Here is a 13922-nt window from a genome sequence, read left to right as displayed (position 1 = left end):
CGGATTTTCCCTGAACTTTGGGAAAAATTTGTTTTTCGGGCTAGTGCGGGGGGGGGGCGCACATTTATTACAAAAAAACAAAACAAAACCATCCCAACCCTTCAAATTTACTTTATTACAACCCCCCACCATCCCAATCCCTCCCCAAGACTTACTAAAAGCCCTGGTGGTCCACCAGGGTCCCGCGAGCGATCTCCCCCTCTCGGGTCGTCGGGCCTGCCCCGAATCAAAATGGCGCCGGTGGCCCTTTGCCCTTAAGATGTGACAGGGCTACCAGTGCCATTGGCCGGCCCCTGTCACATGGAAGGAGCAATGGACGGCCGAGCGTCTGTTTTCCTAACCGGCTGACAGCCACCTCTCCCGGGCGCCCGCTGCCGAGGAGGCGTCAGGGGTGCGCAGTTTCCCTCAGCGCCTCCTTTTTACCGTGGAAGTCTGTTTGCATTTTGTACTGGGCGGCCCGGAGAGATGGATCGGGGCATTAAGGGAGCGGGCGCTCAATCATGAGCGCCCCTTTAACGCGTGCCGATATTGCATCAGCCTGAAGGAGTTCAGAGGGGGTACTGTGAGCGAGAGGAGAGATCAAACAAATGTTTTCAGCAGGGGGCTTAAGCCCCTGAAGATCGATGGCCTCAAGAGATGGGTTATAGCGGGGACTGGAGGGGCAATGGTTATTGAAGAAGTGGGAGGAAAAATACCAACTCAGCTGAAGGAGGACAGGAGCAAGATGACATGACAAGAATGTTTATTCCTTGTCAGTTTGGGAATCTAAAAGTCATGTTGTCCCAGGGGTGGGTTGAAAGATTGTAATTGTATTGGGGACTTTTTAACGTTGGTCTTGATTGCTCTTCTCTTCATTGTTTTGAAGTAATTTCTAACCGTAATCCGATAAAGCCCAGCTGCTGCGGATATCTGGATGTTAAGCAGGGGAAGATCACGATTGAGAACTCCATTGTTGCTTTTTGTGTTTCTTTGAGCTATTTAGCTGAAGTTGAACAGTCTAAATGAAAATTTGAATGAATGTAAGGCCACGGCGTGCCAAGTGACGGCGACTGATATCTGCTTAAACCACTGGACAGCATCTCCTCTACAGCCGACTAATTTATATAGTTATAAGCCACAATAAGCGTTTAATGCATGCAAAACAGCGTTTATTTTGTGAAAAACTCGGTTATTGCGAGGTAACTGCATATTGTGGTTACATCACACAATGTTGGCAATATTGTGCCATATTTTCCCAAAAAAGCCCATATTTAAATGAGCTGCTTTGTATGTATAATATTTGCAAATACAGGCAAAACAGCTCATTTATACCTAATTTTATGTAAATAAAATAATGCGGTTTGCATCAAACAATGCAAGCAGGCTGTGTTATTTCCTGTAAAGTTAGCTACAGCTGGGGAATTGTAGCTAACCTTTTTCTGAAACATCAGGATGTTAACACACATCTCCGTGCTTTGGGGCTGAAATTGAAAGGGTCAGCAGCACCCCCAACTAAAAGACACCCCTTCGTACGAGACCCTCAGTCCCACTCCCTGCCGCCTCTAGAGGCAGACTGCAGGGCTCAAGGTTTAAAAAAAAAAAAAAAAAAAGATGCCAAAATCATGTGGTGATGGCTGCTCCCCCCATCCCTATCCTCTTACCATGTAAATGACCCCCTACAGCTGAACCAATCCTGTTCCTTCAATTTGCATGCCTTTATTGCTGCATCACATTCGTAAATACGCCATCAAATCGCCAGTTCATTCTTTGCGACCTTAGAAGTGTCTCTCTGCATCTCATTTTAGCTTTTGCGCCCCCAGCCTTCGGCAATGCAGCGTAGCCCTTTAGGTACAGGCATGAACAGGATGCTGCTTTAGGCAGGCCCCTGATGGATGCAGCACAATCCCTCTTCTGATGCTTTATTGGGTCGTGCCATCTTTAAAAATAATTGATTACAAAAAGCTGTAGTGCTGGACCTTTCAGGTCAGGGCGATGAAACGTTTGATTTTCCCACGTTTTAGCTAGAAGAAGCTTTCAGGCCTTGCTGCTCTCCGGTGAAGGAAACAACAAAAAGTGGATGCCACAAAGAAGTCTCTTTCAATTCTTTAATGGTAGAGACAAAAAACAGCAAGGTAGGCGATCCAGTAGAGCCATAAGGAAACAACAAAAAGTGGATGCCACAAAGAAGCGTCAATTGTGCTCAAAAGTCTATCGGTTCCATGCAGCAACGGTGCCATATACGTCTTACTTTTGAACCGATTAGAGTGGAGACGATTTGTGCTGCATGCAGTAAGACGTATATGGCACCGTTGATGCATGGAACAGATAGAATTTTGAGCACAATTGACGCTAATTGAGCCCCGAGGCAGCCACTATATGTGGCAAAACTCGGCCAGAGTCGGGCAGTTTTAACAAGTTTTATACGTCTCCACCATTAAAGAATTGAAAGAGACTTCTTTGTGGCATCCACTTTTTGTTGTTTCCTTACGGCTCTACTGGATCGCCTACCTTGCTATTTTTTGTGCTCTCCGGTGAAGTCAGATTATACCTTCAGCTTTGCTGGATGTGTTTGCTAAGCTGAAGAACAGTGTCCCATCTACGCTGCCGATGACCGTATTGTAGATTATGTTCTGACTTTTTGAATAGCGGTGTAAAACCTCCTTAAGATAGCGTAACGTCTCTTTCAGTTTAGAGAGTAGCTTCAACCACCCAACTCGTAGTAAAGTTGTTGGAATTGAGAACTGAGGCGGGGGAGAAAGGACTAAGGAAAGTAGAGCAGAGAGGGAAGGGTGCCCAAGTCTTTGCCATCCCAAATTTCATACCTAGCCCTCGGAAAAGCTTCCCTGGCAGGCCTGATCCCCCATTCCTTACTGTATTCTTTGAATTTAACCCACAGCCACTGTGTTCCTGGAGCTCTGGAAGCGGCAAAGAGCTAAGGACGTCTTCTGGTGGAACCTGTACAGCTGGGACGAGGATGAGGTGATATGAAAAAGAAAACATTCCATCATATCTGTTCAATTTTCCTGTATTTGCAGTATACTTCACCTACTGTCACACTTTTCAACCACTAAACTCCTACCCTGGCACTCTGGTGCGACACCAGGTCAGCATGGTTAGACTGAAATTGTCGCCATGGTCATAGTTGTTCGTTCTGGTGCACTGCTCTGCCTTGACGCTGCTTTCTCTGCAGGTCTACATATACACGTGTCTCTGCTTTCCGACTGTATAATCACGTGTATCCCTGCAGGCGCTCATTAAAATTTGTTGGCGATTTTCCTTCGTTATCTAGTTACGTCTCTGCCTTATACGCAGTCCGGTTTTGCACCTACCCGTTGTCTTGTTATGCACTGTGGATAATAACGGGACGCTTGCAGGCCTGCAGATGCAAAAGCCCCAGTGATTCTGTACGCAAATTTTCAAAGGGAAACGCCCCCCATGGCATTTCACTCTAACACTTCAGACAGCCACGGGAAAGCAGGTATTTTATACCCACATAAGGTATGGCAGCAGGTAGCCCTGTGCGAACTTTACTGTCCCCCCACAGTGCTGCCCCCTTTCAGTGTGGCTAAAAGTGTTCATGCTGTCATTCAGCACAGGGCAGTAATCAAATCCCATTTTTACATTGGGTAAACACAAATTTACCTGCATAAGAACTTTTGATTATTGCTTCCAGTCTCAATATTAAATTGTCAATAGGTTTTACCTGTGCTAAGTACATTGAACTTGGGTAAAGGGGCTTTTGAATATTTCGACGATGCCTTTATATTTTCCTTTGAAAATTAACCTGTGCATGCATTTGCAGATCTGCCTTGAGCCTCGTATACCTCTGCACCTGAGTATTACTTGCATGTTATTTCTGTGTACCTCTGCACACATGCCTTACACGTCTACCTTTGTATGTACAGTTATGTGTGTTTTAGCATCTCCACCTTTGCATCTATATATTCAATGCACTTCTCTGTCTTGGTTTATACCTTTCTGTAGGAGGAGCTGGCCCTGGAGCTAATAAATAACCCAGAGTGTGTTCCCCAGAAGCACGAGCACTCTTACCTGAGCAGTATCCTTGTCCTCCTTGGTGTCTCATTCATGGTATGTATCTTTTCTTGGTATTACACTTCCAGTGTTGCTTTGGCAACGACGCTGGAAGCGTATGCTAACAATGTGACTATCAGAGGGACGCTAACAGCAACGTTGTTAGTGTATTCTTCCAGGCTTGCTGTCAGAGTGGTACGACTGTACTAGTATCTCCTGACTCATCTTTAGGTGTTCCAGGAGGAGCAGTGGAGTAGAGGTGGGATTTTTGGGTGGGAGGTTGACAGGAGAGAGTCTGAGCCAAGATTTCTATTAAAATGTGTGCTGTGTGGGGAGGCTGATATAGTCCACAATTTCTTTTTTTTAATTTAAGGAGCCTGGGAGAGGAATCAGGCATTTTTATGAATATTTAGAGGTTTGGAATCGGACCTGATGGCACAACTTTTTTTTTTTTTTTTTTTTAAAGTTTCTTGGCTATATTTTGAATGTAGCTGGTAGGATTAAAGTTTATTTTATTTATTTGGATTTAGCTTGTACCTTTACATTGGTAGCTCAAGGCAAGTTTCATTCAGATAAGAACATAAGAAATGCTATTGCTGTGGGCTGTGAATAAACACTTAGTACCAGCAACTAAAAGAGAAAAATCTTTTATTGAGATAGTTTTGGAGAGTGCAATTACCAGCAGAGGCAATTCAAGAACAATCTCAAAGAACATTAGTGATACAATAGGTTAAATAGGTTACCACCTCCAATTTACATACCAGTGAGTTAATTTGTTTATTTGCATAACATTTTCCTAATTGATTGGCATTATAATGTTTTCTTATATACAGTATGTTGATAAAATTCTTGTCATATGATTTCTTGTAAATTGAGTCTAGAATGCAGAAACAAAACTCAGTGCTGACCCTTAACATATATTTTGACCTTTTACATGCATTCTGGCATTTCAGCGTATTTGGATATTTATGCGTTTGATTAGTACAATTTCATAGTGTTGTAATGATCTTTAATTTCTTCAATAGTTGTAGCTAACATTCCTTAGGAGCATAAGGACATTAACATATGCTCAAATGTTCTTGGGATTAGGCCTTAAAGGGATTGGTGTGGCCCATTGTTCCCCCAATAGCGACCACCTACTCCTACCTCACCTACCTGCCCAAAGTTTCAATTGTGCAAAAATAAGTAATAAATTAGGCCCTTCCCTCTTCCAAAAGCTCTCCCCTGGGTCTCCCAAAATCAGGCCACTGGCAGCCCCCGGTCCCCCTATGGCCTCCCCCAGTCCCCCGGTACACTAAAAGTATCCCTGTTGGTCTAAGGAAGTACGATGGTGCTGCCCTCTGTGCTCCATTCCAGCATCTTTTCCAAAATGACACCCTCAAGTACATTGGAGAATTGGGTGGGCCCTGGGGTGCTTAGGAAGTGGAGATCTGATTTTGGGAGACCATGGGGATAAGAGGAATTGGATTCAGATGACAACCCATGGTCTGGGTTTCTGTTACGTGGACATAAGGGAAAAAGCACAGGACTGCTTCTATGGCCAAGCCCTAAAGGAAATGAAGAAAGCGTGCATGGGGGTAACTTGCTGGTGCGGTGGTTACTACCCTTAAGCAATTAGCCTTGATACTTTTGATGCAACAGCAACATTGCTCTCTACTTCAACGGCAGGGGAAAGGGGGAGCTGGATTTAGACAGCAACCAAAGAGGGCTCCCAACTTTTATGGTCTGCAGAACTGATGAGCTTGTTGGGTAACCAGCATAGAGCAAAAGTTACTACCCTTAACAGAAGGTATGGGTTTACTACCCTTAACCAATAAGCCTTGATGCTTTTGATGCAACTGCAACATCGCTCTCTGCTTCGAAGTAGGGGAGTAGGGGCTGAAAGAAAAGAGAAATTTGGATTCAGGGACAACCAACATGAGCCATGACTTTTTTACAGTCTGGGGTACTGATAACTCCGACATTAAGGAAAAAACACAGGACTCTTCTACGGCAAAGTCCATAAGCAAAGCACGTCAAGCAGCACTGACTGATACATGGGGGTAACCTGCATGGCGCGGCAGATACCACCATGGGAAGCTTGCTGGGCAGACTGGATGGATCTGCCGTCATTTCTATGTTTCTGTGTTTCTAAAGGGAGGGGTTTTGGAATGGGGCAGAGACTAATTTATTGCTTTTTCTTTTTTGCATATTTAGAACTTTGGGCTGCCTCAGGTGATGGCCAAGGAGGTGCAGGCTTGGGAGAGGAGTCTCTATAGACCCCACTGATTTTTAAACTCCTTGGGGAGGGGGAATTATGGGCTGCATCAGCATAGTAGACTTGCAGAGCAGCCATCATGCATTGTAGAGGAGGCTCAGCTAAGCCGCTGTATTTTCCCCAGAAATGGCCCCCTAAGTTTGTACCTGAGACAACGGCGGGTGAAGTGATTTGCCCAAGGTCACAAGGCGCAACAGAGGATTTGAACTCCAGCTTCCCTGATTTTCAGCCCGCTGCTCTCACCACTCCTGCCCATACCCTGATAACTTTGGGCCTGCTCTGAGCGTGACCAAACGTAGCCAGCTACACTAAGCCAGACAGCGCTGATATTCTGGCTAAGTTGCCCTGCTCCCAGAACGCCTCTTTATTTATTTATTTGTTATACAGATAGGTTTTAGCCAGACAAACCATTTAGAATATTGACCTCTCAGCATTTTGTCCTTAATAAACAAACCAGAACACATACTGTATATATGTAGCTTCCTGTCAGCATCAAACAGGAACTCAAAGCAGTGCCCAATGTAACAACGTGCGCTAAGTAGCGCGCACAATTTTATGCATAGTAGTGCATGCGTTTTTTGACCACATATTTGACTCCTAAAGCAGCAAGGAGCTTTGAGCACAAAATATGTGCACATACAAATGTGTGTATTGGTTAGCACCCTCACGTGGGAACCCGCTGCTAATGAAGGCATTAGCTATTTACCCCCTCCTGAATGCAGAGAGGTGTGTGTAGGCTTAACCTGTGTCTTGTTAACCCACAAAATTGAACTCCTGCTCAGAGGTGGGGCCAGTGCTAGTCTATGGAGCTGAACCTGGAGCTGGCGGCACAGGGGGGTCCTGCACTGGAGATTTATGCAACGAAAATGTGGTTTGTGCACAAATCATGTTTTCCTCACAGAAAACAGTGCCAGCTTGGTAGAAGGGTGGTACTAAGAAACTAGAAGAAAAAAAGAATTCGCCCATGATACAGCATTGGTATGCAGAAGGGTTGAGTATGATGGAAATGGAATAGCTCATGGCTAGAAGAAAGGGAAAGAAACAGAGCCGTGGAGAAGGGATGGGATTCAGTATTTAAGTATACAAAATGCCCAAGTATTTAGTATAAGAGATACTGGTTGGTTTAAAGGGTTTGGATGATTGGAGGTGTTGACTGTTGTGGGTCAGGGGAACTGAGAAGATTATTGTGATAAGGGGAAGAGGGGGAGTTGAATTAAATGGCATGGCCAAGAAACAATTTGTTGATTTTTATTCTTTTCCAAGGTGGCTAATAACAATGCTGGGTTTCACTTAAGAGAGAGCACGTTAGAAAGGTTTAGGAATTGGATTTGCATTATGGTCTGTAATTTGAGATTGAGAACGAACGAGGATTGGTGTATGGAATGCTGACTTGTTGGGCTGTAAAATTCAGTAAAAAAAAAAAAAAAAATAGTAAAAAATTATAATTTATGTGCATCCAAAATGTTTTCTGTGCATACAATAGGATTTGTGCTTGATGCTGCGTGCGGAACATGATTTGTGCTTTTAAAAGTTGTGTGCAGAGAACATGATTTAACCACACAAAGTTGTGCCCCTAATTTAAATTACTTGGAATTTACGCATAGAAAACAGTTTTTGTGAACTTGTTATATTTTATGTGCAGAAAACATGGCCTTAGGTACATAAATCCGGTTTTTGTGTGTTCTAAGCATTTTCTGGCTTTTCTGCATCTTTTAACTCATGACGCATTCGTAATTATTTGTTATCTGATTTACATTCTGCTTTTCGGGCACTTCAAAGAGGATTACATTTGGATGCTCTAGGTACAGCATTAGCTTACAGGATCGGGAGTACAAATATGGATCGGCTTCCGCTTTGCTTTCTGGGTCCTGTTCATTGTGGATATCCTGAAAACTAGGCCTGTTTGTGGCACTTGAGGACCAGGGTTGGCCACCGGTGCAGTATACCATTAGCCACTTCCATCTCTGGCAGTAAAGCAGTGTACAGAAATAGCATGAGATTCATATTGATCAAGACAGCAGCAGCAAGTTACTAAATTTTCTTATCCAGGTAATTTTAGCTAGGATATTCAGCAAGAAATGTAACTTGCTGAATATGCACAGTTAAGATATTTGGGTAAGTTTACTCAGATAACTTTAGCCTTGCTCTCCACCCTGGCCAGACTTATGTGGCTAAACTGAGCCGGGAAGCACTGAATGTCAGTACAACCCAACTAAGTTTAAGTTCCACCCCTGGACTTATCCAGCTAAAACTTATCTGCTGCAAAGAGTGGAGAATTGAAAACTTGGGGTTTGTCTGGCTTAAGTCCCGAACTCAGCTGGACCATCCCTGTTGAATATGGGCTTCTCTATGTATTCCTTTAGTCTCTACATTTATTTATTTTAAGTTTTTATGTACCGCCTTCCGATCAAAAGATGATGCAAGGTGGTATGTAGCATGAACATTCCGTCCTTTCATGTGCACCTCTACACAGATCGCCATTCTTATTGGTATTGCCCAAGCCATTGTGATCTACCGAGTGATTGTAACGGTGTTCTTCATGAAGTCTGACTTTCCTTTCATCCGCGAACATGCCAACACAGCGGCAGTCCTGACCGGAGCTGTAGTCCATTACTTAACCATTGTCATCATGACCAAGGTATGTAACAAGCACCTATAATTAATGCATTGAGACTTGCATTTTCTATCTTGCATATTTGTTTTTTTGTGTGCTTTGCTGTAGTTTTTACCGAAAAGGTGATCTCACATTTCTACTGGGACTACCATTTTAAAACTTTTCCCTCAGTATGCCACACGCGACTCCTGATATCTTGTTTTCGCTTATGCGTTTACAGGTAGGAAGTCTCCCATGACATTAACAAGGGGTGGTATGGGCACCATAGGAAGCAGATATGGAGGCTGAGGAAAGGGTTAATGTAGATCTATATTAAAATACACATATTTTCAGATGAAAATTGTATCCACTGTGTAAGTTTAGGAAAACAGACAGGAGAAGTCACATAATTATGGTACAGAAATGCTAATTTTAACTGATTTATTTCAAAATGTTCATAATTGTTTGCTGTTCCATGTTCACTTTGTGAATGTGATAAGTCACAAAGCCAGTATCCCCCTAGACACCGCCCTAGTGAGATCTGCTACCCAAAATGCAACACGCCACATTCACACACTCAGCACACTAGATTCCAGGAATTGCAGTGCTTTATTGTTATTTGCTTGGCTACGCTTCAGAAAACAATGCAGCAGAGATAATACACAGATATAGCGAGGGCTATTTTAAAATTGTTGCTTGTGCAAAAATGCCCACATACATGCGTGTGTGGGCTGCATGCAAATAACACAGACTTTAAAAGGTTGTGACGTACATATGTTTTGTATCCATGCGAGCGTCAAGATTAAGACGGGTGGAAAAGGGGCAGAGCAGATGCAAGGCCAACACGCGCGTAACTCCGTATTTTAAAACCAGGGATCGCGGTTTATGTCGGCTTGTTGTCCGCATAACTTTACTGCTGCTCCAGATGAGGAGCTAGTCTGTAGATTTCACGTTTTAGGGCATACAGGACAAGGGTGAGCAGTCTGAGTCAACTGGAGTGCATGCAGGATAAAGAACCAGACGGGTTTTGAAGACCTTGATGTTAACTGGGCAACCTGGTAGACTACTTGGAAAAAATGGGTTGTCCCTTGCGTGAGCATGTTTTAAAATCCACCTCTATATGCACATAAAAGCCTTTAAAGACCTAGTAAGGTACGCAAAGTACATTTTCTCGAACAGTTTCTTAAGACTAGGATCCTACTTATATGCAGGAGGATTATTTTAAAACATGCAAGTGTGCACACAATTTAAAATTACAGTATATCTCTTTGCTCATATACTGATATGCGCATGTATGGGAGCACATGCGCTTGTTTTAAAATTAGCCTCTGATATAGCAAGGGCAAAAGCATATAATGATAATTCAGTACAATCCTTTTCTGAAATTAAAAAGGCCCAGGAAAGCAGCAAGGCTCAGTTACCTCTACAAATTCAGTATTTTCTCTCTCTCTCTCTATCCCTTTCTCTCTCTATATGGGACTTTCCATCTTTATCCTTTTTTTTTTTGCATATCTGAGAGCATGCTTCAAGATGCGTATGCTCCCCTATCGCTCCCACAGCATACCTGAGAGTAAAAAACAAATGGCTTTCTCTTGTGACTCACCACAGAGCCTGTACATCTGTTTACTACTTCTGTTCTCACAGCTGTTTTACAGTCATATGATGTGGTCAGTGGGTGGTCACTGAGGCCCACTTTCTGAATACATCCTTAGCCAAGTTGGTCAGACTCAGGCTAAGCAATCCCATTACATTTGCCTACAGTGCTCTTGAACTCCTGGAAGCTGCCATGCTTGGATGAGTCTCAAATTGCATAATACACTTGAGGATTATTGGTCTCTGCTAGCTATGAGTACATTTCTCACTCTTCCAAATATGACTTTGGAAGAGTCCAAGGCAAATTCAGGGCAGAAGCTCAAAGAATTAATTAAAAAAAAAAGTAAAGGGTTTAATTGATCTAGAATGAACTTTAAGAGTAGAAATACGGTATCGCACACACAGTATACAAAGGTTACAGCATTTTTCACTCTTCATTTTCCCAACCATCAGCTTTGCTTCTGCCTGAACCCTATACATCTTCAGCACAGCCATCCTGTTCGATACCCCTTCCTCCCACAGAACGGCTTCAGCAAACTCATCCAGGAATAGATTATTTTTGGAGCCTTTCAGAGCTTTCATCTTTCTTAGGTTTATATTCTTCCATCCTGCTTTCTCCTAGATTATCTGCCATCTAGAGCAGTGATTTCCTGCTAACTCCACAATCAGATGAGTTTTCAGAATACCCACAAGGAATGCTCATGAAATACATTTGCATGCTGTGGAGAGCCACTCTATGCAAACGTATCTCATATATACCCATGGTCATCCCGTCTGGCTGTGAGATCAACAGGAAAGTTTTGGGACCTGTTGATTTAGAGGCTGTATCCATTGCCACATCTTCGATTGGCCACATAGGTGATCATCTTCTCCAGGCTGTACAACCATCCTTGGCCTAGTCATGCTCCACGTAATGCTCCCAGCACAGCCAGCTTGAGTGGTACCAGATCTCCCCAGCCCAAATACTGGTCACCTACATAGAAAAATTAACCAGTAAGCTATCAGATCAGCAAGGTAGAATATTATTCTTAAAGTGCTGCATCAAGTTGGTGTAGCACTATAGAAATGTTAAATAGTAGTCATAGTAGTAAATCAATCTCTTGGCGCCTTAAGTTATCTTTTTCAGTTTTGTAAAAATAATTAGAATTAGTAGAATAAACTCAGAAATGTCTTACTTTGCATTGTACATGAGAGAAGATCTGGAAGTTGTAGGGCCATCATGTAGCTCATGAGCTTCCTTCCAACAGATGGGGAAGATGTGCTTCAAGATCTGTAGGGCTGTCGATCCTCTCTTTACCTCCAGTAATATATAACAGCTGGGATTGTTCCAGATTTGAAAGATTGCTGAGGTACTGTGGAATGCTAATGATTTCACAAAATGTGCACCTTCTTTTTTTTTTTTTAATTAAAAGTTTTTATTGAAGGTCAAAAAACACATAACTCAAACATTGATTCCAAATGAAAAGCATTTCAATTGAAATTCATTTTTCTTCCCGATACGAATCCCTCCCAACCCCCACCCACCACCTGCAACAAAAAATCTTAACCAGCGTACAAACATAGGTATGTTATGGTTCATGAGAAAAATGAGATACATAAGCAGCAATATGGGTAATGCGAGCCCTTCCATTAACCACGAATGAATAGATTCCATGTAGAAGAAAGACAGCGAAACACCATATCATAACTTCCTAACTACAAAGAAGCTGACAAAGAGTGTATACAAATAATAACTTCACAGTTTCTAAAATATAAAGGCATTGCCTACTTATCTGGCCACACTAGGCCAGATAACTTTAGGCCTACTCTGAAGCAGATCTAAAGTTATCTGGCTTACATAGCCAGACATACCTGATATTCAGCTACTTATCCAGCCACATGTCCCAAGCCCAGGCACTGGGCCTGGCTCTGGGCCAAAGTCCAGGTGTTGGGATCCAGCCTCCCAGCCTGGGCCAGGTCCTTTGCCTAAGCTGAGACCCAGGTATTGGGACCCGGCCTCCTGGCCAGGCCTTGGTGTCATGCCTGTGTCCAGGCTGAGGATGAAGTGTCAGGCCCAGGTATCAGGACTCAGCCTCTGAGTTGGGCCACAGCACAGGTATCGGGACCCAGTTTCCAGGGCCCAAGCATAGGGGCCAGGCTTTGGATCGGGCCTGGGCTTGGGCCATGGCCCTGGCATCAGAACCCAGTCCCTGGAATGAGGCCCTCGGAACCCAGCATCTGTGCCGGGTCCTGGCATCAGGCCTGGGTCTGGGCCAGAACTTGGCATTGGATTAGTTAAGGATTGGGGGTTGGGAAATTTCCTGGGCTTGTGGCTTTGTTCGGGCCAGGGCTTTGGCCGAGACCCGTGCTGCATTCTGGTATAGGCCATGGCCTCTTTGTCGGGCAGCAGCCTATGCCTAGGTGAAGTCCAGGCTTTGGGACTAGGCCTAGGTACTGGAGATATGCTTGGGCGTAGGCCGGGATCCTGCTTTGGGTTGTGGCCTATTTCCTAGGCAAGGCCCTGGCTTCAGGCCTATGCCTAGGCTCGACCGGTGAATTTTTTTTTTTTTAGTCTGTTTTCAAAGCAAAACGAATTTCCAGCAACATTTTGGCAGAATTTAACTCATTCTGTTTTGAAAACAACCCAAAGCAAAATAGGAAATTTCGTCTCATTTCCTATTTTGCTTCTTCCAAATGCCCATTTCTAGCATGAACAATTTTCAAAAAACCCTTACACCCAGGTAAATAACTGTTGAAAATTGCCCTCAAAGAGGGCAATTTTCAGCAGCCTACATTTTCAAAGCATATTTATATGCATAAATCTGCTTTTGAACATTCCCAGGTTATGCCAGTATGAGCATGGACATACGTGTGGGAAGCTTTACCTGCTTCCGAGCAAGCGTAATCTTCCGCGTGCACATTTACATGCTTTCTTTTAAAAATCTAAAGTACGCACGTGAATGCTTTCCTCACCCAAACTCCGCCCCCCCCTGGCAAAATGCTTACCATGAATGCAGAGCAAAGTCCCCGTGAAATCGTGTCTTGTGCATGCTTTTCCCCACACAGTCCCCGGCTTGATTTTCAGAAGGAACTTTTTGTGCATACACCAGTGCAGATAAATCCTTTGGAAAATTACCCCCTAAAAGGGAGAAAATACCACTTACTCCAGCAAGAAAGAGTCATCTTTCTGCCTCAGCAGTGACTGTGAAGCAGCTCGGGGAAGCTTCGGGATCCATAGGTTATGCACAGCAGTAGTCTATCTGAAAGGTGAGGTTCATAATGGAAATCCTCCCTGCTGTCTCTCTGATGCTCTTCCCGGTACCGGTGATGCTACTGTGTGTTAAACATCTAATTATTTATATTTTGCTTGTGTCTGCTTTAGGTGAACCGGGCAGTGGCGATGTACCTCTCCGCTCTGGGTGAGTGTGTTTTTGATGCTGGTTTTTCTTCAGTTGATCACAAAGGGATACAATTTTCAGTAAGACGGCA

At 43.7% G+C, this 13922-nt stretch overlaps 1 protein-coding gene across 1 annotated transcript in view; it reads left to right on the top strand.

Annotated features, from left to right (window-relative positions):
• ANO9 (anoctamin 9) overlaps window positions 1–13922 on the top strand; it is a 110982-nt gene that overhangs the window by 65395 nt on the left and 31665 nt on the right. Inside the window, exons 11-14 of the mRNA XM_029582533.1 lie at window positions 2876–2958; window positions 3964–4068; window positions 8742–8906; window positions 13816–13852. Coding sequence (XP_029438393.1) covers window positions 2876–2958; window positions 3964–4068; window positions 8742–8906; window positions 13816–13852 — 390 coding nt within the window. The remainder of the gene's footprint in view (window positions 1–2875; window positions 2959–3963; window positions 4069–8741; window positions 8907–13815; window positions 13853–13922) is intronic.

The sequence above is a fragment of the Rhinatrema bivittatum genome, chromosome 17, assembly GCF_901001135.1.
Source record: "Rhinatrema bivittatum chromosome 17, aRhiBiv1.1, whole genome shotgun sequence".
In the NCBI taxonomy this organism is placed as follows: domain Eukaryota; kingdom Metazoa; phylum Chordata; class Amphibia; order Gymnophiona; family Rhinatrematidae; genus Rhinatrema; species Rhinatrema bivittatum.
The sequence above is the reverse complement of the archived record's forward strand: the minus strand, read 5'-3'. Positions and strand labels throughout refer to the sequence as shown.